At 42.8% G+C, this 26,229-nt stretch overlaps 1 protein-coding gene across 9 annotated transcripts in view; it reads right to left on the reverse strand.

Moving 5' to 3' along the window:
* Window positions 1–26,229, reverse strand: part of ABTB3 (ankyrin repeat and BTB domain containing 3) — a 313,346-nt gene that overhangs the window by 112,539 nt on the left and 174,578 nt on the right. For all 9 annotated transcript variants that reach the window (XR_014252553.1, XR_014252554.1, XR_014252555.1 and 6 more), the window contains exon 2: window positions 4,802–4,951. Coding sequence is in view for 5 of the 9 variants with exons in the window: in XM_082420980.1 (XP_082277106.1) it covers window positions 4,802–4,951 (150 nt within the window). In the remaining 4 variants the exon portion in view is untranslated. The remainder of the gene's footprint in view (window positions 1–4,801; window positions 4,952–26,229) is intronic.

Here is a 26,229-nt window from a genome sequence, read left to right on the forward strand (position 1 = left end):
GTTGCTTATATGTGGAATCTAAAAAAAAGGGTACAAATGAACTTATTTACCAAACAGAAGTAGAGTCACAGATGTAGAAAACAAACTTATGGTTACCAGGGGATAAGGAGGGGAGGGATAAATTGGGAGATTGGGACTGACATACACCCACTACTGTATATGAAATAGATAACTAATAAGAACTTGTTGTATAGCACAGGAAACTCTACTCAATATTCTGTAATGGCCTATATGGGGAAAGAACCTAAAAAAAAAAGAGTGGATGTATGTATATGTATAACTGATTCACTTTGCTGTACAAATGAAACTAACACAACATGGTAAATCAACTATACCCTGATAAAAATTAAAAAAAAAAAAGAAAACCAATAAAATAAAATAAAGTAGCCTTAACTTCTGTTCTCTCAAAAAAGAAATGAGAATAGCCAGAGCCTCTGCTTTCCTTGTGGCCTCAATGGAGGAGACGGGACAGACCAGCTTCCCCCAGACCTACTCCTGACCTGGTTCAGGTAAGAAGGCCTGGTCTGCCCACCAGACTCTAAGCATTGCCTTGCGAATTTCCTCGGGCTCACAGTTAAGAATCACCAGGCCTGTGTCAGTTTGTGGACCTTTGTGGTCTCCTGATTTAGCTTCTCATTCAAATAATTTGACATACAGAGATTCAGCTCTAGTTCTCTGAGTTCAAAATTCAGTTCAATAGAGTATTTAATATTTGATAAGAGTTTCATTAAGAGTTCCCCTCCCCTGTAGCATTTTCTTCAGCTTTTGTTTCACAGACTAGTTCACTGTGGGTCATTCATGTATTTATTTGACATTCAACAGATATTTCCTAAGCTACAGGCGATGTGTTAGGTGCTTAGAATGCAAAGCTGAACTGGATGCAGAAAAGTAGAAAAAGCAAAATGGTTTGAAATGTGACTCTGCCACTTCCTAGCTGTGTGGCTCTGGGCAAAACATTTATCCTTCCGGTCTTAGTTTTCTTATCTATGAAATGAGAATAAAAATACCTTTAATATATTTAAAGCACTTGGCATGCAGTAGGTGGTCCGGAAGTAGTGGATATATTTTCACCCCAAGCCATAACAGGCTGGACAAAGAAAGTGCTCTGGACATCACCACTGAGCAAGACAGTTCTGGATTCTAACAAGATGCCCTGAGGATAGAAGCAGGGGTTAAACAGGCAGAAGTCTCAGCAGGCAGGGGAGTCCTGCCATCTAGGTGCTGGTGAAATACTAGGTAACCTTTGTGAATTCTCACGTCTCCAGTTTAGTTTTGAGGAGAGCATCCCCAACACATCCTACAGAGCAAACTGCGATCCTCAGACCTGGAAGGAACACAGATCTGACAAACATGATGATCTTACAGAGGCGGGCTCTCATTCCACCTGTATCATGTAGAAACACCTGGGCTTCCCCCAGAGACAGGGAGTCACGCCTAGTGGTGGAAGCTCTGCCTTGAGAACTGGACTCAATTTCAGCCATCAGCTCACAGGTGTGGTTGATCTTAGACAAGTTGTTTGTCCCCTCCCTGCCTCCATGCCCACATCTATGTGGATAATAATGGTTACATTGGAAATAGCTCATGTAGATTTTTCATAGATCACCAGGTCAACAGCATCAGGGGTTGCTATTATTATTGTTGGCTATGAAGAAGGCCATAGTCAGGGGCTCTGCCCTCAACCCTGAACAGCCTGGTTCAAGAAGAGCAGGGATGGCTGGGAACGAACTCTTTCCATCTAGCCTTTGCTGCAACAACAGTGGTTTCTGGAATCCACACTGGCAGAGTAACCTTTGAATATGAAGAACAGCTCTCTATGTACACAGAGAGAACAAGGCTGTATTGATTCAGACCACAGAGCAAGCCAGTCTAAATTATAGTCAGATCAGAAAGAAGGCAATTTTATTACCTTCTGTCGCCGATGTGGCTGATCAACGTGCTACTGCGCACACGTTCTACAGGGCTGACTTAATGAACGTAGAGAACCTATTCGTAATTAGCAGCACCCATCTGTGTGCCAACAATTCATATGTGAAAGTCAACATTCAACGAAAATGACAGCATTTAATTTACAGAGCAAACTGTCCTTAGAGACAATTTACGTGGCAAGCCACTCCTGCATGCTGCCTGCTTAGGTGAAGTGCAGATTTGTTTAGCAAATCCTTTCCTCCAAGAGAAGAACTGGATTTGAGCAGGGCCCCAGCCCAGGTGCTAGGAGGGGCCCTTAAAATATCGCAGGACAAACTTTTGAGACCCCAGCGAAGAATGCGTGGGGACCTCTTCCTAGGTTGCGCCCACACAGACATGAACCAACCCTGTAGCCAGATTCGGCCTTTCCAAGGTCACGGGCGTGTCTTGGAAATTTGCAGAGTCCCAAACAGTATGGCATTTCTTCTTTGAGATGTTTCCCCAAGGGAGCTGCTTGGACCGCCTACATCTGAATCCCTGGGGAGCTGTTAAAATGCAGACTTTTCCTTATCCCGTTCCAATTGTTGCAGATATCTCAAAATATCCTTCACACACATCACTACCTCAAAATAATGGGTCATCAGAGCTGCTGCTAGATCTTGTTTTATAATGTTCTAATAAAAAAGGCATAGAATTACTGTATCACAGTTTAGGTAAAAATATATTGATAACTGTATTTTAATATAATTAGCTTCCTTTATAAACTTATGCACTTTATTTTTTTCATTTAAAAATATTATTCTGGGGGCTTCCCTGGTGGCGCAGTGGTTGAGAATCTGCCTGCCAATGCAGGGGACACAGGTTCGAGCCCTGGTCTGGGAAGATCCCACATGCCGCGGAGCGACTAGGCCCGTGAGCCACAACTACTGAGCCTGTGCGTCTGGAGCCTGTGCTGCGCAACAAGAGAGGCCGCGATAGTGAGAGGCCCGCGCACCACGATGAAGAGTGGCCCCCGCTTGCCGCAACTAGAGAAAGCCCTCGCACAGAAACAAAGACCCAACACAGCCAAAAATAAATAAATTAATTAATAAATTAAAAAAAAAATTATTCTGAGGCAGGGTCCATAAGCTTCATCAGATTGCCAAAGGGGGCCATGGCAAAAGTTTAAGAACAATCATACAACTGACCAGTGGCTGGAAGACCCTGTAATCGGAGGCATCTTATGACTTCAGGGGTTTGATGGGAATGCAAGCACAATTTCCAAGTTCAGGGGCCAGGAAAGTAACTCTAGTGACCATAAGGACCCCCTATGGCTTGAATCGGCTACTGCTTCCCTTTTCAGAGGTGCATGTCGTATACTCAAGGGTGGATGCTTGTCCCGGGTGTACAGGGAATTTTGGGGCAGAGGCACAAGTTGCTTTATGGGTCCTGAATTCTTTTATAGTTCAGAATTTTCTAGAATATCACACCAACTCATAATTTAACATACTCTAGCATTTCTGAGATCAATGCTCCAGTTCCATCCAGAACTAACACATGGCTATGTCATTTGACAATCAATTGGATCATAAGTAAATACAGTTTTATTTTCCTCTGGTTGGCCAGACTCAGAAAGCACAGTCGTGAATTAGGGGATATACAAGCACAGCAATCATTGCTCAAACTTGGGACACCCCAGCCTTCTTCTCTCCACCTTTCTGCCCTTTTCTCTCCCCCTCTCTCTCTCTCTCCCCATGTCTCACTGTCTCTCTGTCTCTGTCTCTCTCTCTTTCCTTCTTCATATTTCCTGAGGGCCTACTATATGTCAAGCAGCATTCTTGGTGTTGAGGTTACAACAACAAACAAAACAAATATGTGTACTCTCCATGAAAAAATATTCTAGTAGCGGGAAACAGACAATTAAAAAAAATTAATGAGTAAACTATAGAGTGTGACTAGGGGAAGGAGGGAGGGGAATGATTGCTAATGGTTATCAGGTTTTTTGCTGGGGTGATGAAAATGTTCTAAAATTGACTGTGGTTATGTTTGTATAGCTTGGTAAATATACTAAAAGCCACTGAATGATGATATACTTTAGGTGAACTGGATATGAATTCTATCTCAGTGGAGCTGTTATTGAAAAACAAACAAAAAAAATAGAGTATGTCATAGGGTAACAGCTGGGAAGAAAGGTAAAGCAGTGAAGAGGGATTAGAGTCTTCAGGGTGCTATAATTTTAAATAGGGTGGTTAGGGAAAGCTTCATTAAGGGGTAACATTTGGGTGAGACTTGAAGATAACGAGGGAGCAAGCTATGTGGATATCTGGAGGATGAGGGTGGTTCAGGAAGAAGAAACAGTACGTTCAAAGGCCCTAAGGTATGCCTGCTATGTCCAAGGAACAACAGGGGCCAGTGTGGCTGAGTTAAGTGGGCCTTGAGAGAGAGTGGAAGAAGATGTCTGAGGAACACAGGTGGATGTAATTCTGAGGACTTTGGCCTTTCCTATGGATCAGATGCGGAGCCAGTGTAGGATTCTGAATAGAGGAGAGATGTGATCCCACTGTAGAAATTAATAGCATTTGCAGGATTTACTGTGTGCCAGGCACCATGGTGAACCCCTTTATGGGCATTAGCTTGCTAAATTGCCACAACTATTGAGTATTATCATTTTCTCTATTTTATAGAAAAGGAAATTGAGGCTCAGAAAAGGGTAGGAACTTGACATCAGAGGCCGAGCCAGGAACTTTACCAGTCTGCCTGATTCCAGAGCTGCTGCCTTCACCACGGCCATCAGCACAGGTGTGTGTACACAGCAGGTGCTCAATAAAAGGAATCCCCTGGCTGGTTACAAAGCACTGCCCTAAGGGCAGCCGGTCGCTTGGGAACAGAGAGGGTGAGAGAACCAGCGTCCACTTACTCAGTTCCGCGATGCTGCCCACGCGGGTGGCCAACAAGGATTGCTCGATGGTCCTCAGCTCGGACTGGCTGAACATGGGCAGCTCTCCCGGTTTGCTGGTCCGCTGCGGGTCTCGGTGAAGGTTCAGGCTGTCTGGCAGGCAGAGTACCCCTGTGGTTGGTGGGGAGAGAGAGTGAAAGGAAAATAGATTGTTATTGTTCAGTTAACCAAAGGAGGGGTGCAAAACCTTGCACAGCCTCAAACCGCACCAGGGCTGGTACCGCAAAGCCAACATGGGAACCAAGGCTCTGAATCCTCTTAGAAACGATGTCTAGCTCTTTTAAAAGGTCTTTTGCTGATTTTAACAAACACGGTGGCATTCGTCTGTATGCACACATTTCCAAAGGACACAAAAGAAAATCATTTCCTCAGACCTGGCAGGGATTCCTTCCACGCAGAGAATCCAGCGGTCACTGTCCCACTCTCTGTCCCAGAGGCAGTTGCCGCCCCGAGCGCCCTGGAGGAAGTCTCTGCAGGGATTCTTCTGAGAGCTTGCTTTACGTGCCCAGCAAATTTAACTCTGGGTGGCTGGGCTGTTATCTGTTAGACAAGGCCTTGGCTTTCTCCGTAGAGCTATACGTCAGGAGGTGAAAAGTCCCCATAGACTTTTGTAACTTGTATGGTGAATACCCATGGGAAATCCCTGGAATCCAGTTATTTTCATCCCATCCTTTCCATTCCATGAACATTTAGCGAGAACCTGAGAACTTACTTTGGTTGATTATTCAGAAATAATCACTGTTCCCATATCCTCCCCAGCCTCCATAGGCAGAGTGTGCTTTCTTGCTCCTTGACTTTGGGCTTGACGAACTTTGGCCAAAGGTATAGTAAGAGACATGATGGAACCAAAGGCCTGAAAAGCACCTGTGTGGCTGAACTTGTTCTTTCGTGTTTTTGCCATTGTTATGAGAAAAGCACACCCTGGTTAGCCTGCTGGTCTAAGAAAGGTGAGAGACAGAGCCAATCCAGTAACAATCTGCAGCTTAGAGCTGCCCCACAAAAGCAAATGCTAATTTAATATGTCACTGGGGTTATTTGCTACTCAGCATTATTGTGGTAATAACTAACAGATACACCTACCAAGTGTCAATCACTGAGGAGACAATGAACAAGGCAGGCATTGTGCTAAGTTAGGGGCTGAGGATACGGTGATGGACAGAATACACATACTCCCTGTTCTCAATGGGCTCACAGTCTAAGTGAAGGAGATGGACTGTTACACATATAACCACAAAGCCAAATGACACATGCTCTATGGTAGGAGAAGATGAGGAATAAAGGGATATCTTAGCAGGGACCTGAACAAAAGTAGTTGTCAATAAGTAGGAAGCACTTATTGAGTGCCTACAGTATTCCCAATCCTGCTAGGAGATGGAAAAGAAGCAGAAGACGTATTCAGGTATAAACTCACTGGAGAAACAAGACTGCCAGTGACAAAACAACTGGGGTACAATAAAGCAGTATCAATATACAGGTGCTGAATTATTTAAGCCAACTGTCAGGGTGAGGGGACAGACGGAACACAAAGGTCAAAATTCAAGTCCACAAAGCACAGAGCTGATCTCCCTGTGCTATGCGGCTGCTTCCCACTAGCTATCTATTTTACGTTTGGTAGTGCTATGTGACCACCTAGAGGGGTGGGATAGGGAGGGTGGGAGGGAGGGAGACGCAAGAGGGAAGAGATATGGGGATATATGTATATGTATAACTGATTCACTTTGTAATAAAGCAGAAACTAACACACCATTGTAAAGCAATTATACTCCAATAAAGATGTTTAAAAAAAAAAAATTCAAGTCCACTTCTCACCCTGCTCGAAACACAAAAGCTCAGCAAACAAAGTCTCCTCTGGGACGGAGTGAGAGAGTAGCACTGACATGTATACACTACCAAATGTAAAATAGATAGCTAGTGGGAAGCAGCTGCATAGCACAGGGAGCTCAGCTCGGTGCTTTGTATCCACCTAAAGGGGTGGGATAGGGAGGGTGGGAGGGAGATGTAAGAGGGTGGGGATATGGGGATATATGTGTACTTATAGCTGATTCACTTTGTTATACAGCAGAAACTAACACACCATTGGAAAGCAATTATACTCCAATAAAGATGGTAAAAAAAAAAACCAAAGGCTTCTCCTTTGAAGATGGGCAGGCATGAGGTGGCACCCATCACACACCTCCTCTGGCCCCTGCTGCCTAATTAGTGGCTCCAGCCACACTGAACCAGTCACTTGTTCTGAATGTTTCACCTTCACACCTAACAGGCTGACACAGTGGAGAAGGCAACCATAGTAGATTTTTTTTTATGAATAATGAATAAATGGATGAAAAATGCAAATGACCATTAGAGTTTAATGTTCCTATAATCAGGAAGCTGGTCAAGTTAAGTTACTGAGATTGTTCTCTAACCATTGTCTTTCAAAAATTTTAGACTCAATAAGAATGTATTTTACTAATTAAACTTAAAAGCTTTTGCACAGCAAAGGAAACCATACACAAGACAAAAATGGGAGAAAATGCAAATGTTTTCTCCCCTCAGAATGGGAGAAAACATTTGCAAACGAAGCAACTGACAAAGGATTAATCTCTAAAATATACAAACAGCTCATGCAGCTCAATACCACAAAAACAAACAACCCAATCCAAAAATGGGCAGAAGACCTAAATAGACATTTCTCCAAAGAAGACATACAGATGGTCAACAAGGATATGAAAAGATGTTCAATATCACTAATTATTAGAGAAATGCAAATTAAAACTACAATGAGATATCACCTCACCCTGGTCAGAAAGGCCATCATCACAAAATCTACAAACAATAAATGCTGGAGTGGGTGTGTAGAAAAGGGAACCCTCTTGCACTGTTGGTGGGAATGTAAATTGGTACAGCCACTATGGAGAACAGTATGGAGGTTCCTTAAAAAACTAAAAATAGAATTACCATATGACCCAAGCAATCTGACTACTGGGCATATATACCCTGAGAAAACCGTAATTCAAAAACACATGCACCCCAATGTTCATTGCAGCACTATTTACAATAGCCAGGACATGGAAACAACCTAAATGTCCATCAACAGAGGAATGGATAAAGAAGATGTGGTACACATATACAATGGAATATTACTCAGTCATAAAAAGGAACAAAATTGGGTCATTTGTAGAGACGTAGATGGACCTAGAGACTGTCATACAAAGTGAAGTAAGTCAGAAAGAGAAAAATAAATATCGTATATTAACGTATATATGTGGAATCTGAAAAAATTGGTATAGACAATCTTATTTACAAAGCAGAAATAGAGACACAGACGTAGAGAACAAATGTATGGATACCAAGGGGGAATGGGGTGGTGGTGGGATGAATTGGGAGATTGGGATTGATATAGTATATACACTATTGATACAGTATATACACTTCTGACACTATGCATAAAATAGATAACTAATCAGAACCTACTGTATAGCACAGGGAACTCTACTCAGTGCTCTGTGGTGACCTAAATGGGAAGGAAATCCAAAAAAGAGGGGATATATGTATACATATAGTGGATTCACTTTGCTGTACAGTAGAAACTAACACAACACTGCAAAGCAACTATACTCCAATAAAAATTTTTAAAAACTACAAAAAAAAGAATGTATTTTACATCATGACCCAGTACACACACACATACACCATCGCCACCACCACTACTACACACACTTTTCATGTTTTCCGTGAAAAAAGTTCATGAAAAATAACACTGATCCTTACTATGTATGAGGCACTCTCAATTTTTATTCTTTTCACTCTTCACTTCTTTTCTATCTTATCAATAAAAAATGCTGTCTGCAGCACCAAAAGTGATTTCATGGTCCACTAGTGGGTCATGACTGGCAGTTTGAAAAACACTGTGGGCTGGGCCAGTTCACAAGTTGGCATTAATTGGACAATACAGATTGACGATTTACTGGACACTACTTAGCGCTGGGCCAGGCTCCACACGGGACGCAGAGATGGCTGAGAGGCGATCTCTGCACTTCAGGAACCCTCAGCTTTTCAGGAAAGACAAGACCTTCACAGAAATGCCCACCATCCAAGGCTGGCCTCCTGCCTGTCCTTTTCTCTTAACAGCTGAGTCATCACCCCCGGTCACCCCAGGCAGGGACGCCCTGAGTCATCTTTGTTTCCTCCTGCTTGCTCACCTGCCCAGACATCTGGTCAGAGGCCAAGGCAAGTAGCCGTTGCCATGGCAATGAATGTTGGGCCAATCCCTCATCTGAGGCCTCTGACGTTCTGACTCTTAATTCAGAGATTTACTACCCTTAACAGTGCTCACGGCAAATGACACCAGATGACCACGACCCAGTGTGACAAGTGACCCAACGTTCAGGGGATGAGGGCCTCCGCTGGGGGACGGGGTGGTGATCAGGGGCTTCACAGCAAAGGAGACCTGCGAGTGAGCCCTGAATGTCAGAGAGGATGAAGTACAAATGGCCCTGACATGTGCTCACAGGATTGCTTTCTCGGTAATTGTATTACGTGCAGCAAGTTCTTATCCCAGGCCTGTATCTGAAACATTGCTTCACATGTTGGTTGAGGCACAAGCAAACGGGACTTGGAGTCTGGAACCCAGAGCTTCAGTCCTGGCTCTGCCACTTCCCACCCATATTTAACCTTGGGCAGGTCACAGAGCCTCTCTGGACCTCAGTCTCCTCTTCTGTGAAATGGGAGTGATAGGAATGGCCTTGCCTCCCTCATGGCGCTGCTGCGGGTGGGGATGAAGTGAGACAATGTGTACTAAAGAACTTACTTTGCATGTGCTGAGCAATAGTATGTGCTTGACATATGTTAACTGAGATGAAAGTCAGTTACTGTGTATAAGCCCAGCTTTGGACTACTTTATGCTTCATCATAAGAATAAATAATTTCCCTCAGAATTATTCCTCCTTCTTTTAGAGGGTTATGAAATTTAAATGTGAAAATATAATTATTCCAAGAAGCTTTGAAAGCTAGAGTACTAGGATTTGGGAAATCTATAATTAACCTATTATGCAAAGGTTATATACCAGGGTTTTCCTTTTTTTTCTTTTGTTTTGAGGACTTTATATGGGGTACACACATAAACTAGAGTCATTTATTTTTTTGTATAAAAATCAACTAGGTCATTAAGAAGGTCCCAGTATCATACTTTAGTGTTAGCTGCAGGCCTCCGTTTTGGACCACTAATCAATTTCCATTACTGGAGCCAAGGACAGCCACAGCCTGGTGATTAAGACTCAAGTTTAAAAACAGGGGGAACCTAAGGTTCAAATATGACTTTGGACCTAAAGGAAATAATTCCCCTGGAGAGCAGGTGATCACAGGGGAGGGTCCACTATGTTGAAGGGGTCATGGCCTTACTGAAATCTATTACTTTGGGGTGGGTTGTACATTGTCTAAGGGAAAATCCATTCACATTTTCAAAGGGGTTGGCCAGTGCTAAAAGAGGATGAACCAATGCCTTTGAATGTCCACATTTCCAGCCATAACCAACCTGGGACTGACTGGCTGTAGGTGGGACAGAGGGGCCAGGCATGACCATGGGCTCTTGACAGAGCCAGGCTCCAATCCTGCCCCAGTCCCCTGGGCAACCTGGACAAAGCACTTCCCAGATCCCCAGTCAGCGTCTGTGTCTGCAAAGAGGGGTTAAAATATCTACTGCATCAGTTTATTGCAGTGATTAAACTAGATAAATATTTAAGGCCTCCAGCCTATAGTAAGCGTCTACTAAATGGCCTGTTCCCACAAATGTGCAGTTTTGTTTATTTAATGTCTGGATTCAAATAGTCTTGCAGATCATCTTTCCAAAACCTTGTGCGACTGGAGACAGACAACTTTTTGGTTAGGGCATTTAGAACAGAAAATATGAAAACCGCTCCTCTGGGTGGGCCCCTGGACCAACCACATCTGGCATTCTGTCTCCGATGGGGCGATCAGGGCAATTCTGCCTCCCTGAATGCCTACCTTCCTATACGATTGGATGGCTCCTTGGCAAATATAACCGCGCCATCCTTTTCCTCCTCTCAGCTTTTCTCTGTGTCTCCATGCTATCACTGGACTAGGATGCTATTTACCCACCGAGAGAAAACCAAATAAGACAGCCATCAGCACTCATCCATTCTCCCCTTGATGTTGATGGTGGTGATGGAGGAGGAGGAGGCTACATAGGTCTTGACACCCTGGACCCAGGCTGGGGTTCTGCCTCGCCTGTGTCTGGCTGTGAGAAGGGAACAGACTCTCCTACGTCCTGCTTGCCAGGCTAGGCTTTGTTTTCTGCTAAGTTATCCCCAGAATTTAAAGTGGAGCGTCCTGGCACCAGTCCCAGCTTTAAGAAATGGGAAGGAAGCAGCTGGGATGCAGCAGACCAACCCTAGAACTGGCACCGGACAGACCTGGCTGGGTTCAGATTCCCGCCTTGTCGTCTCCCAGCTGTGTGGCCTGGGGCTTGCAACTTGGCTCTCTGAGCCTCTGTTTCTCCCTCTGTAACATGTTTGATACTATCTACCTCCTAGCATGGTTGGGAGGCTGTAATGGGATAATCTACATGGACAACCTGTCACAAAAAAGGGGGTCGATAAATGTTTGCTAATAATCCAAGTGAAGTTCTTTGAAGATAAAGATTTAGAAATTCAATAGCACGGTGCCAGAGTGTTTTCTTTTACTGTTCAGTTTATTAAGAAACAAGATAGAAAGTTATCAGATTTTTTAAAATATTTCTACAAGTGCCTTGGAAATTCCTTTTTATTTTAAGAGACTTGGCAGTGGGAAACAAATTCAGGACTGGCTTGGCAACCACATTCATCTGTGAGAGGCATGCCGTACTCCAATTAGGATACATCCAGACCATGGTTCATTTCCGTGCCCCGCCCCATAATGAATTACATTCAAAGGGAAAGTTCTTAGGAAGTCTGAAGCCAAACCATCAAAAGAAATAAGAGGTAGAAAACACAAAGATAGAGAATTTTCAGGAATGGGTTCAATAACATGCCCATCCGTGGAGGCTGACGTACACAGGGGGAATAAGCATGCCAACCTTAAAAGAATATGAAGATATCTATGGACCATTTATTCATTCAACCACCAATACTGAACACCATGAAGACAGTAGGACACATTTCTGTTCTCAAAGACTCCCGGTTGGCAGGGGAGACAGAGCTCCCACCAGCTGAACCACTGCGGGAGAAACGCCAGAGCAGAGGCGTGCATGAAGTCCCCGTGGAGTGCAGGGGGTGAACACAAGTTGGCCTGGGAGCTTCAGGGCAGCTTCCCAGGGGAGCTTAGGGGACCTGGGGAAGCAGATGCCTTACAGCAGAGTTGAAAGAGTGTGGGTTCCGGAGCCCGAATGAACGTTCAGGTTGAATTGCATCTGAGCTACTTCACAGCAATGTTGCCCAGGGATGCTATTTAGCCCCCCTGGACCTCCGTTTCCTTGTGTATAATACGGGAATGGTCATTGTACAATCCTTATAAGGCCACTGGAAGATCAAATGAGTTAATACATGTAAATCTTGGACCCTATAAATAGCTCAACAAATGTGATCATGATTATAAAGATGATGATGATTAGAGAAGGACATTCCAAGGAAAAGCAAAGGCCCAGAGGTATGTGCTTTGCATATAATAGTGGCTGGAACAGAGGGTACAAGAGGGTGCAGAAGTTGGGAGAAGGGGCTGGACCGGGAGGCAGGGGTGGACCATTGAGGGCATTGGGCCAAAAAAAGTTTGGACTTAAAAACTAAACCTTTACCTTCCAGCTACCCTGTTTCTCTCTCTTCCCTTTTCTCAGCTGAAATTCTAGAAAGAGTGGTCGACACCCACAATGTCCATTTCTTCCTCTCCCTCATCTCTATACCTATTATCTCCATTTTTGGCGGGTGCCCAGCAAGTTCATGTTCATCCTTCAAGGCCCAACTCAAATGCCACTTTTGAGATCTCAAGACTCAAAGAAGTTCCTGTTCTTAGGAAGCTCTCAGTCCAGAGAGGAAATCCTGAGACAGTAAGAAAACTGTACCCGGTGTGCATGCTGGGCACTGAGGCAGAGAGGCAGCGACAAGGTGGGGATGGGGGGGCCGGTCACGAAGGAGGAAGTAGTCCAAGGTGACCCCACACGCGGCCCTCCCCACGTGAGCCAGATACAGCCAGCTTTCCCTCGCAGTCAGCTCAGGAGTGAAGGGGACTAATTAAAGTCTAGGTCAGGGAGTGTCAGCCTTTAGAGCAGGGCACAGAGGCAGCCATGATGTTATTAAGGCATTGTACATGGTGCGTGGCACACAGGGACACTGGGGCGATGGTGCGGCTCTAACACTGATGGCATAAATAAGAAAAGCTGCAGAAAAAACAAAGGGAAAATACTCTGTTCATTCATTCATTCAGTGAGGATTAGCTGAGCGCCTACTAGGTGCTAGGTACGGTTCTAGGTACTGAGGATCCAGTAGCAAAATACTGGAAATCCTTGCCATCTTGGTATGTGTGTTCCAAATACATAATTAGAATATGTAGCCAGCTGGGTGGTAAGTGCCATGGAGAAAAAGAGAGCAGGAAAGGAGGATGGGGAGTGCTGGGTGGGGTAGCGGGGTCACACGGAGAAGGGGACATTCAAAGAGAGACTTGAAGGAAGTGAGCCTGGGAGCAGGGCTGATATCTTGGGGGAAGAGCAGGGGGGATGTGAGGGCAAAGGTCTGAGGGGGTGGGTTTGGCTTGTTGGAGGAAGGAACAGAGAAAGTGAGGGGAAAGCAGTAGGTGATAAGGCCAGAGAAGTGATGAAGGCAGACTGGGTGCAGTCTCGTAGGCGACTCTGGACTTCAGCTTTTACTCTGAGCAAGATGGGAGCCACTGGAGGGTTTGGAGTTGAGGAGGGATGTGACCTGACCTTTTCTGAGGGTCACTCCAGCTGGTGGGTTGAGAACAGACTGTAGGGAGTGGCCAGGGCAGAACCAGAGTAGTTATGGTGGAGATGCTAGAAAGTGAAGGAGGGGAGTTCCCTGGCGGTCCAGTGGTTGAGACTTCAGCCTTCCAACGCAGGGGGTGCAGGTTCAATCCCCGGTCGGGGAGCTAAGATCCCACATGCCTTGCGGCCAAAAATACCAAAACATAAAACAGAAGCAATATTGTAACAAATTCAATAAAGACTTAAAAAATGGTCCACATCAAAAAAAAAATCTTAAAAAAAAAAAGGAGAAGTGAAGGAAAAGCTGATGGAGTTGCCAATTGGGTGTAAGGTGTAAGAAAAAGAGGCAAGAACAAGTCCAAGGTTTTTGACTTACATGATTGAAAGGAGGGGTTTACCATTTACTGAAATAGGGAACATTGCAGGAGGGTCAAGTTTGGGGTAAAGATCAGGAGTTCAGTTCTAGTTACGTTTAACTTGAGACACCCACTGGACACCCACGTGGAGATGCTGTACAGGCTTTCCTGCTCTCTCTCCTGACCTCCCATGATGTAAAGCCTCGTCATGTAAGCCCCACTGTGGTTTGTGCTTTCCCCCCTCTCTTTCCTCTTCCCTGTCACTAGCAAGCACAGTTAAATATCCTTACAAGGTTGTTGGTTACTTCCTGTGCCCTCCCTCCTCTCCCAGCGTTCTGTCTTTATTGCATTATCCTTGCAACTTTCCCCATAGAGTTCTGAGCTACATCCATCTCGCAGGGGCTTAAGAGGAGAGAGAAAGACTCAATTTCCCAGTTTTCTAATCTCTGCAGTGAAGTGCACCTGGGGCTCTGCAGGGCTTGTGAGTTTCTGCTTCAGTCCCTGACTCCTCCTAAGAGGTATTTTCCACCTCCAGCTAGGTCTTGGGTAGCTGTGGAAATGTCAGAGGTTGATCAGATTTTGAAGATCATCTGGCTCCCAGGACCATGGACTGTGGCCATTTGGGAGTTCTCTGAAAAGCATCTGTCTCCCTTGTTTACCAGTGTTATATAGCAGTGACACTTGTGGGCATAGTTTCATGTGGTGGTGATAAAACTCAGCACCGGGTGCTACTGACAGGGAAGCTGTGTGTTAGAGTATTTTGAGTGAAAAACTAGTCTTTGACATTTCAATTAACACATGGCAACAGGCCAGAGTAAAAGAATGAGGAGGCAGCTTTTTGGACGATGGAGACTTTCTTGCTCTACATCAAGGTGGCCATGCATCTTCTTCTTGAATACTTATAATTTAAATGCATTAATCAGTTCATCCATTCAACCATTCATTTATCCATCCATCCGAACTTCCACTTTTATTTTTTTATTTTTTATTTTTTTAACATCTTTATTAGAGTATAATTGCTTTACAATGGTGTGTTAGTTTCTGCTTTATAACAAAGTGAATCAGTTATACATATACATATATCCCCATATCTCTTCCCTCTTGCATCTCCCTCCCTCCCACCCTCCCTATCCCAACCCTCTAGGTGGTCACAAAGCACCGAGCTGATCTCCCGCTGCTCTGCAGCTGCTTCCCACTAGCTATCTATTTTATGTTTGGTAGTGCATATATGTCCATGCCACTCTCTCACTTTGTCCCAGCTTACCCTTCCCCCTCCCCATATCCTCAAGGCCATTCTCTAGTAGGTCTGCATCTTTATTCCTGTCTTGCCCCTAGGTTTTTCTGACCATTTTTTTTCTTTCTTTTTTTTTTTTAGATTCCATATATATGTCTTAGCATACGGTATTTGTTTTTCTCTTTCTGACTTATTTCACTCTATATGACAGTATCTAGGTCCATCCACCTCACTACAAATAATTCAGTTTTGTTCCTCTTTATGGCTGAGTAATATTCCATTCTATATATGTGCCACATCTTCTTGATCCATTCATCTGTTGATGGACACTTAGGTTGCTTCCATGTCCTGGCTATTGTAAATAGAGATGCAATGAACATTTTGGTACATGACCCTTTTTGAATTATGGTTTTCTCAGGGTATATGACCAGTAGTGGGATTGCTGGGTCGTATGGTAGGTCTATTTTTAGTTTTTTAAGGAACCTCCATACTGTTCTCCATAGTGGCTGTATCAATTTACATTCCCACCAACAGTGCAAGAGGGTTCCCGTTTCTCCACACCCTCTCCAGCATTTTTTGTTTGTAGATTTTTTGATGATGGCCATTCTGACCGGTGTGAGATGATATCTCATTGTAGTTTTGATTTGCATTTCTCTAATGCTTAATGATGTTGAGCATTCTTTCATGTGTTTGTTGGTCAATCTGTATATCTTCTTTGGAGAAATGTCTATTTAGGTCTTTTGCCCATTTTTTGATTGGGTTGTTCGTTTTTTTGATATTGAGCTGCATGAGTTGCTTGTATGTTTTGAAGATTAATACTGTGTCAGTTGCTTCATTTGCAAATATTTTCTCCCTTTCTGAGGGTTGTCTTTTTGTCTTGTTTATGGTTTCCTTTGCTGTGCAAAAGCTTTTAAGTTTCATTAGGTCCCATTTGTTTATTTTTGTTTTTATTTCCATTTCTCTAAGAGGTGGGTCAAAAAGAATCTTGCTGTGATTTATGTCATACAGTGTTCTGCCTATGTTTTCCTCTAAGAGTTTGATGGTGTCTGGCTTTACATTTAGGTCTTTAATCCATTTTGAGTTTATTTTTGTGTACGGTGTTAGGGAGTGTTCTAATTTCATTCTTTTACATGGAGCTGTCCAGTTTTCCCAGCACCACTTATTGAAGAGGCTGTCTTTTCTCCACTGTATATTCTTGCCTCCTTTATCAAAGATAAAGTGACCATATGTGCATGGGTTTATCTCTGGGCTTTCTATCCTGTTCCATTGATCTATATTTCTGTTTTTGTGCCAGTACCATACTGTCTTGATTACTGTAGCTTTGTAGTATAGTCTGAAGTCAGGGAGTCTGATTCCTCCAGCTCCGTTTTTCTTTCTCAAGATTGCTTTGGCTATTTGGGGCCTTTTGTGTTTCCACACAAGTTGTGAAGTTTTTTGTTCTAGTTCTGTGAAAAATGCCAGTGGTAGTTTGATAGGGATTGCATTGAATCTGTAGATTGCTTTGCGTAGTAGAGTCATTTTCACAATATTGATTCTTCCAATCCAAGAACATGGTATATCTCTCCATCTATTTGTATCATCTTTAATTTCTTTCATCAGTGTCTTATAATTTTCTGCATACAGGTCTTTGTCTCTTTAGGTAGGTTTATTCCTAGATATTTTATTCTTTTTGTTGCAGTGGTAAATGGGAGTGTTTTCTTAATTTCACTTTCAGATTTTTCATCATTAGTGTATAGGAATGCAAGAGATTTCTGTGCATTAATGTTGTATCCTGCTACTTTACCAAATTCATTGATTAGCTCTAGTAGTTTTCTGGTAGCATCTTTAGGATTCTCTATGTATAGTATCATGTCATCTGCAAACAGTGACAGCTTTACTTCTTCTTTTCCGATTTGGATTCCTTTTCTTTCTTTTTCTTCTCTGATTGCTGTGGCTAAAACTTCCAAAACTATGTTGAATAATAGTGGTGAGAGTGGGCAACCTTGTCTTGTTCCTGATCTTAGTGGAAATGGTTTCAGTTTTTCACCATTGAGGATGATGTTGGCTGTGGGTTTGTCATATATGGTCTTTATTATGTTGAGGAAAGTTCCCTCTATGCCTACTTTCTGGAGGGTTTTTTATCATAAATGGGTGTTGAATTTTGTTGAAAGCTTTCTCTGAATCTATTGAGATGATCATATGGTTTTTCTCCTTCAATTTGTAAATAAGGTGTATCACGTTGATTGATTTGCGTATATTGAAGAATCCTTGCATTCCTGGGATAAACCCCACGTGATCATAGTGTATGATCCTTTTAATGTGCTGTTGGATTCTGTTTGCTAGTATTTTGTTGAGGATTTTTGCATCTATGTTCATCAGTGATATTGGCCTGTAGTTTTCTTTCTTTGTGACATCTTTGTCTGGTTTTGGTATCAGAGTGATGGTGGACTCGTAGAATGAGTTTGGGAGTGTTCCTCCCTCTGCTATATTTTGGAAGAGTTTGAGAAGGATGGAACTTCCACTTTTAAATTGGATCATCCTTTAATTAATTAAAGAGTAATTAATTAATTTTTGAGCATCTGCTGTGTGCTACACATTGTGCTAAACGATGGAGATACAGCAGAAGACAATACAGAGCAGCTGCTCTCATGGAGCTTAACTTCCATTCATCTAACTAATTATCCATCCACCTACCCTTCCTTCCATCCATCCATCCATCCATTCCTCCATCCATCCATCTCATATAAGGTGCCAGACTGGGACTATAATGAAAAGTAAGACACAGACCCTCTCCTTAAGAAATTCATAATCTAGTGGGATAAGTACACATGCTCATGAGTGTCACCAGTGCTGTAAGAGAAGCTCGTACATGCTACACTAATAGCACGGACAGAAATTGGATATTCCACCTGAGTGGTGTGTCAGGAAAGGATTCATAGATGAACTGTTTTAGGATCAGTACTAAAAGATGAGCTGATGTTCACTAGGTGAATTGGGTTGGGGGTGGGGAAGAGAAGGGTATAGGAAAGGGCAAACCAGAGGGAGCAGCAAAAGCCAAGGCACAGAGGCAAGAAAACTCCTGGTGCACTGAAGTACTCTGATAAGTTCTTTTTATACATTATTGGATTTGGTTTACTAACATTTTGTTCAGGATTTTTGCATCTATGTTCACAAGAGATATTCATCTGTAGTTTTCTTGTAATATTGTTGTCTGGTTTTGGTATTAGTGTAATACTAGATTCATAGAATGAGTTAGGAAGTATTCCCTCTGCCTTTATCTTCTGAAAGAGGTTGTAGAGAATTGGTATAGTTTCTTCCTTAAATGTTTGGTAGCATTCACTATCTGGGCCTGATGCTTTCTGTTTTGGAAGGTTATTAACTGTTGATTCAATTTCTTTAATAGGTATAGGCCTATTTAGATCATCTATTTCTTCTTGTGTGAGTCTTGGTAGATTGGGTCTCTCAAGGAATTGGTACCTTTCACCTAAGTTATCAAATTTGTGAGCACAGAGTTGTTCATAGTATTTCTTTATTATTCTTTTAATGTCCATGGGATCTACAGTGATAACCCCTCTTTCATTTCTGATATTAGTAATTTCTCTTTTTTTCTTAGTTAGCCTGGCTAGAGGCTCATCAATTTTATCAATCTTTTCAAAGAACCAGCTTTTGGTTTTATTGATTTTCTCTATTCATTTCCTGTTTTTAATTGATTTCTGCTCTAATTCTTATCATTTCTTTTCATTTGCTTACTTTTGATTTAATTTGCTCTTCTCTTTCTAGTTTCCTAATGCAAAAACTTAAGATTCTTGATTTTACATCTTTCTTCTTTTTTAATACATGAATTTACTGCTATAAATTTCCCTCTAAGCACTGCTTTTTTTGCATCCCACTGATTTTTATGTTATGTTTTCACTTAGTTCAAAATATTTTTAAAACTTCTCTTGAGATTTTTTTTCTTTGACCCATGTGTTATTCAGAAGTATATTGTTTAACCTCCAAGTATTTGGGATTTCCCAGCTATCGCTCTGTTATTGATTTCTAGTTTAATTTCACTGTGGTCTGAGAAACAGACATTGTATGATTTCTATTCTTTTAAAGTTGTTAAGGTGTGTTTCATGTCCCAGAATGTGGTCTATCTTGGTGAATGTTCCATGTGAGCTTGAGAAGAATGTGTATTCTGTTGTTGTTGGATGAAATAGTCTATAGATGTCCATTGTATCCAGTTGTTTGATGGTGCTGAGTTCGACTATGTCCTTATTGATTTTCTACCAGTTGGATCTGTCCATTTCTGATAGAGAGGTGTTAAAGTCTCCAACAATTAGAGTGGATTTATCTATTTCTCCATGCAGGTCTATCAGTTTTTGCCTTTTCTTTTTACAACGTATGTTGAGGCTATTTTTAGTTGTTTCTTTCCCTGATTAATTTAAATTCTGAATCATTAAGTATTTGAATATGGTTCAACTAGTGAAGGTGATCACACTAGAAAAAGAAGGAAGGAAATGATAGGCAGGAGGAGTGGTAAGGAGGTATATTAAGAGACTTTCTGGATTCATTATTTGAATATATAGTATGTGCCCTGAAACAAATTTGGCTGTACCTTTCTCTGCTGCCAACTCTTCAAATCTACTGTGTCTCACTGAGACTTGCTTACACAAGTTGAATTAATGAATGAGTCCTGGGTAGAGTTCTCGATGGAAAAGAAAGATTAGTACATTTTAAAGAATGGTGTTAATGATACATTAGCACCCCACTGAGAATTTCTCCCTGATAAAGAAAAGGGGGCTGGAAAACAGATTTCACAGAAGCAGTCAGAACATTTTATGCCAAGGACAAATATTCACAGATTTGTCATCCCCGGGATTTCTAGAAACCATTTCCAGGTAATTGCGAGGGTACCTTCTACAGTGAAAGTCTGTGTATTTGGCAGGATTTCAACTGGAAATTTCTTTCCAATGGAACTTCTGCAGAGTAAGAGCATGAAGATCGCTTATATTCATAACAAAGGCCCCCAAGGCCTGTAAGATCCTGAATCATCCAAGAAAGATTAAATCATGTTCAACCAAGCTTTAGTGTTAAGTATATTTAACTGTATTCTAAGTCTTCAAAGACTGACTATCTTTAATTAAATAGCCTGGTGACTATAGACTTATCACTTATTTGATATGATATAGTGAGGAACTATTCACTAGGATCTTTAACAAGTTGAAATACCCTATGACTGACCACACAGAATGACAGAGGTGTGTGTGTGTATGTGTGTGTGTGTCTACAGGCAGAGAGGAGATTAGGCCAACCTTCTGAGAGCTGGCTAAATGCTGCTGTTAACATAGTGTAGATGTTAATGGCACATAAAAGCATAAATCTGCCATTTGCAGGCATGCATGTGTACAGTGAATATAAGTAACTAATAGGGCTTTCACAATCCGTTGAAAATACAAAGAATACTAAATTGGCTTTTAAAAACATTAGAATTCCATTAGGCCAAAAACTCAGCAGCTGATTACAGAGCAAAATCAACCTCAAGAGGACTCTAAATTCTCATTTGTCGCTGCTGCTAAAAGGTACTGCACTTTTGACAAGGCCATGGGCCCCTGGGGAAGAAAGCTCATGGTCCTTGCTGGCGAAGAGGGGCCCTATCCAGCTGTACATCTGGATAAGGATGCTTCCAGGGAGATGCTTCCTCCTAGCACCTGTTCTGGGAGTTCTATCAAGAAATCTATGATGTAGCCCAGATACAAGTCAATGTTTCTCAACCTTTTTTTATTATGGTTCCCTCTGCCCAAAAAGTCTTTTTGGACATTTTCTTCTGTCCCCCACCCACACCTCCACTATATTCACCATGTCTCTTATTTCTATATTCTGATGCTTTGACATCTGGGCCCTTGCTGACCCTGGAGGGTCCATCCTTCCCAGGGTTAGCCAGCTCCTAGAGATAGCAAACAACTTGCTAGTGAATGTGCTTTTCAAATGCAAAGCAACCAATCCAGAGCCCACACTCACAATCACCTCCTTAAACCGCTCTCACACTCCAGACCACTATCCACCCACCCTAATCACCGCCCCTGGTCCCCCCCCGCCCCCCCGCCAGCAGGTACCAGAACAATTAGGGACACCCCTCTGCCCCTGAGCCCACTGAAACTAGCCAATCCTAAATCTGTTTACCCTGCCTCGCCAGTTCCTTTGCTTGAAGACCACAATAAAGGGTCTTGCCCACGTTCCCCCCTCTTCCTCTGCCTGCTGACCCACCCCGGTGCTTCCCTGTGTCCACCCAACCCCCCTCCCATACGGGTGTGGCATGCCCCCTCCTCTTGGGAGCTGAGAGTAACAGACTACCTTTTCAATGGCAATTGTCTCCCGATCCATTGGCCTCCCTGTACCTCAGATTTTCTATTAATATACTATATTGTAAAACATCCCACCCCATGGAATTTTAATAGCATCGATACACTGTGTATCTGTTTATGTGCTGGGGCCCTTTGGAGGGTCACAAACCATTGTAATCCTAAGGGCTTTTTTGCCTCCCAAGAACCAATTTTCACTTCCTTGGCTCTATAGTGTCCTCATTGAAATACCCATAGTGAACCAAACTGCACTGCATGTGAGGATAACTCAGAGAGTATTAAAAAGTACTGACACCCAGTCCCCACGCCAGAGCAATGAAATCAGAACCCCTAGGGGGGCAGGGCCCAGGCACTGGTATTTTTTCAGTGTTCTCCCCAGTGACTCTCATGTGCATCCCGGTGGAGAACCTCTGAGTTAACCCAAATCACAGTTGCTCCCTCCATCCCCCTCACCAGGCCTGCCCTCACACACCACATTGACTTTTACAGATAAGAAGAACCACAGGAAAAAACCAAACGACTCAGGGCTCCATGGCACTTCCATACTTCGGACAGCTCTATCCTGCTGATGGCAGGAATGTATATTTATGTGTAGACATGTGCTGGACAATTTTGTGTGTGTGTGTTTTTTTACATTATACATTATTTTTTTTTGTTTTTTCTCTTTTTATAAATTGAAGTATAGTTGATTTACAACGTTGTATTAGTTTCAGGTGTACAGCAAAGTGATTCAGTTATACATACATATATATCTATTTTTTCAGATTCTTTTCCCTTATAGGTTATTACAAAATATTGACTATAGTTCCCTTTGCTGTACAGTAGGTCCTTGTTGGTTATCTATTTCATATATAACAGTGTGTATATGACAATTGTTTTAATCATCTGTAGTAAGTTGAATGATGGCCCTCAAGAGAGAAGTCTGGGTCCTAACCCCGGGACATCTTTTATTTGTTAAGAGGGTCTTGCCGATGTAATTCAGGATCTCAAGATGAGATCATCCTGGATTTAGGCTGGGCTCTGAATCCAATGACGTGTCCTTAATAAGATAAAGGCAGAGGGCCACTCGAGACACAGAAACAGAGGGGAGAAGGCCATGTGAAGATGGAGACAGACTAAAGTAATGTGTCTACAAGCCAAGGAAGACCAAGGATGGCCAGCAGCCACCCGGAGCTGGGAGCAAGGCACAGCACAGATTCACCCTCAGAGCCTGCAGTAGGAACTCACCCTGCCAACACCTTGATTTCAGATTTCTGACCTCCAGAACTATGAGAGAATACATTTCTCTCACAGTTGTATTAAACCACCCCGTATGCGGTAATTTGTTACGGCAGCCTTAGGACTAACTGATTTCTCGGTGATTTTAAATGTTTCGTACTGCCTAGAGCAAAGTCTTAAGCCCGTGGCCACCCTCTCCACTCGAACAACCTTCAATGGCTCCCCACTTCCTAGAGGATAAGATGGAAACTTCTTCACCAGGCATTTAGACACCCCTGCGACCTTTACCTAACCTAGCTGTCCAACTGAATTTCATATCACTCCCAAAGTGACAAAGGCACTCACTCTCCTCAGTACGACTCTCCACCTCCACGTGTTCCCCCATGGCGCCTCCCATCCAGAACGACCTGCCCTCGGCTTTCGACAGGGAGCGCGTCCCCTTTTCCTCAACGCACAACGTAAACGCCACTTCCTTCAGCAGCTGCCCCAGATCTCCCCAAGTGGCTGGGACCCCCGCCTCTTCCCACAGCAGGGTGACGCATGGAACGTCCACATGCATTCAGTGCTGTGGCAGGAGAATCATGATATTGATGAGAAGCAGTAGTTCAGGTTTTATATGGCACTTGCTACGAGCCAGGCACGCTTTACATGAATGAACTATTTTATTATTTGTTTATTTATTTGGCCGCACCGCACGGCTTGTGGGATCTTAGTTCCCAACAAGGGACTGAACCCGGGCCCTCGGCAGTGAAAGCGCAGAGTCCTAACCACTGGACCGCCAGGGAGCTCCCTATTAACTACTAGTTTAATCCGTACAACATCTTTCCAGTTGGTATTATTATTCTTGTTCTTAGCTTACAGATGACAAAACTGAGCACCACACACACACACACACACACACACACACACACACACACACACAACTCTGTCTCTCTCTCTCTCTCCCCCCTCCCCCTCTGTGTGTGTATGTATATATACATGTATATGTATATATAAACACACATTCACAGTTGTCCATCCTTCTGTTTATTGTGTGTGTGTGTGTGTGTGTGTGTGTGTGTCATCGGGTGCCTTCTTGTACAAAGATTTGTGCCACAGAGAAAAATGACACACCTTCTGCTTGGGAGGAGTTTCCTGACAGATGTGAATACCCATTTTGAAAATCTGTGTTCTGTTCTGTTATTTAGAACCGTGAGTCAGGAAACCACAGACCTTGAAAGCTGGGAAGCCTCAGACACCACTAAATCCAGCTCTCCCAGATCAGCACAAACGTTTTCTGAGTGCCTACTGTGTGCTGGGCCCTGGGCATGAGATAGTGAAGCCATAGTTGCTCATTACCAGAGCTTACCGCTAAACTCTTTATTTTAGAGTTGAGAAAACACAGGTTTATCCAGAGAGGTTAAGTAACTCTCCTGAGGTCACACTAACTTGGTTTAATCCCATTTATGGATAATGAAAACCCACTTTCAGTTCCAGAGATGAATTACCAATTAAAAAATATTTTTAAATTGAAATACAGTTGATTTACAATGTTGTGTTAGTTTCAGGTGTACAGCAAAGTGATTCAGTTTTCTTTCTATATGTATATATATATCCTATATCTGTGTGTATATATATACATATTCATATACATATTCATATACATATATATATTCTTTTTCAGATTCTTTTCCACTATAGGTTATTACAAGATATTGAATATAGTTCCCTGTGCTACACAGTAGGACCTTATTCATCTATTTTATATATAGTAGTATGTATCTGTTAATCTCAAACTCCTAATTTAACCCTACCCCCTTTCCCCTTTGGTAAACATAAGTTTGTTTTCTATGTTTGTGAGTCTCTGTTTTGTAAATAAGTTCATTTGTATCATTTTTTTAGATTCCGCATATAAGTGATATCATATGGTATTTGTCTTTCTCTCTCTGACTTACTTCACTTAGTATGATAATCTCTAGGTCCATCCATGTTGCTGCAAATGGCATTATTTCATTCTTTTTTATGGGTGAGAAATATTCCAGATGAATTACCAGTTTTGAAAGAATTAGCATATAATTCTATAGTCATAATACCATGTGGTAGGCAACATCATGGTCCCCAAAGATGTCCACTTCCTAATCCCTTGAACCTGTGAATAAGTTAAGTTACACAGCAAGGGTGGAAGGAATTAAGGTAGCAGATAGAATTAAGGTTGCTAATCAAGTGATTTTAAGATTAGGAGACTATTCTGGATTATCTGGGTGGGTCCAGTGTAATCACAAGGGTCCTTCAAATGGAGAAGGAGGCAGAACAGTCAGTGTCAAAGAGATGCAGTGTGAGAAAGACTGGACCAGCTACAGCTGGTCTTGAAGATGGAAGGAGGCCAAGAGCCAAGGAATGTGGGCAACCCTAGAAGCTGGAAAAGGCAAGGAAAGGGATTTTCCCTTTCCTCTGGAAAGGAACACAGCCCAGCTGACATCTTAGTTTTGGCTCAGTGAGACTCATTTTGGACTCTGACCTCCCAAACTGTAAGAGAAGAAATTTATGCTGTTTTAAGTCACTCAGCTTGTAGTAATTTGTTACAGCAGACATAGGAGACTAAAGCTCCCTATAATTAGACTGAGCCTTACAAAACTCCTCAGGGTGCTGGGCACCTGACAGAACCATTCTGAAATGAACATCATCTTTCTAGAAGTCCAGACATCTAATTTCACTTTAAAACTTAGTACTATCTATTTTCAGTCTGAATACCTTCTCTGCCTTTGTCTTTTTCTCCTCTGGGTAAATTCCAGCATTTAATGCAGAAATAGAGATGACCAAAGAATGCCATTTTTCGTAACTTTCTTCCTCTGTTCTTCCAGACACTTCTCTCTCTGCTTTTAGATCACTGCCTCTGGCATTTATTTTCAGAGATGCTCTTGGCGTTTATCCCCTGCAGCCCATTGAAGAAGTGACCTTGAGGGCTAGTGCTGCTCTCCCCATGGCCCCCAGCCTCCTTTCATTTTTTAGTTTCTGTTTGGAGACTGTCTTCTGCTTTGGGGATGTGCTTATGATTCAAGGTCCTCCTAATGGGGAGGGAAGGTAGAGGGGCTTACAGAGCGGGGCCAGGCTCTGTGTTCTGGCAGGAGAAGCGGGAATCACTCCTGCCGACTAGGGTCAGAGAGTTGAGGTGGGACCGAGCCCCTTCCAGGAGAAGGAAGGATGCATCCACCACTTCAAGGGAGGGAGATGGTGGCAAATGGCTCCTCTGGGGACTCAGAGAATAAGAGCATTGATTTTTCTGACACTGAAAAGCTGTTCCCTCCTGGGAATGTGCGTGATTGTGAGAAATGCCTCGTCATCCAGCATTCAACAAAATATTCACTGAAAACCTTCTT

Source organism: Balaenoptera physalus, assembly GCF_965194825.1.
Source record: "Balaenoptera physalus genome assembly, chromosome: 13".
Taxonomy (NCBI): Eukaryota; Metazoa; Chordata; class Mammalia; order Artiodactyla; family Balaenopteridae; genus Balaenoptera; species Balaenoptera physalus.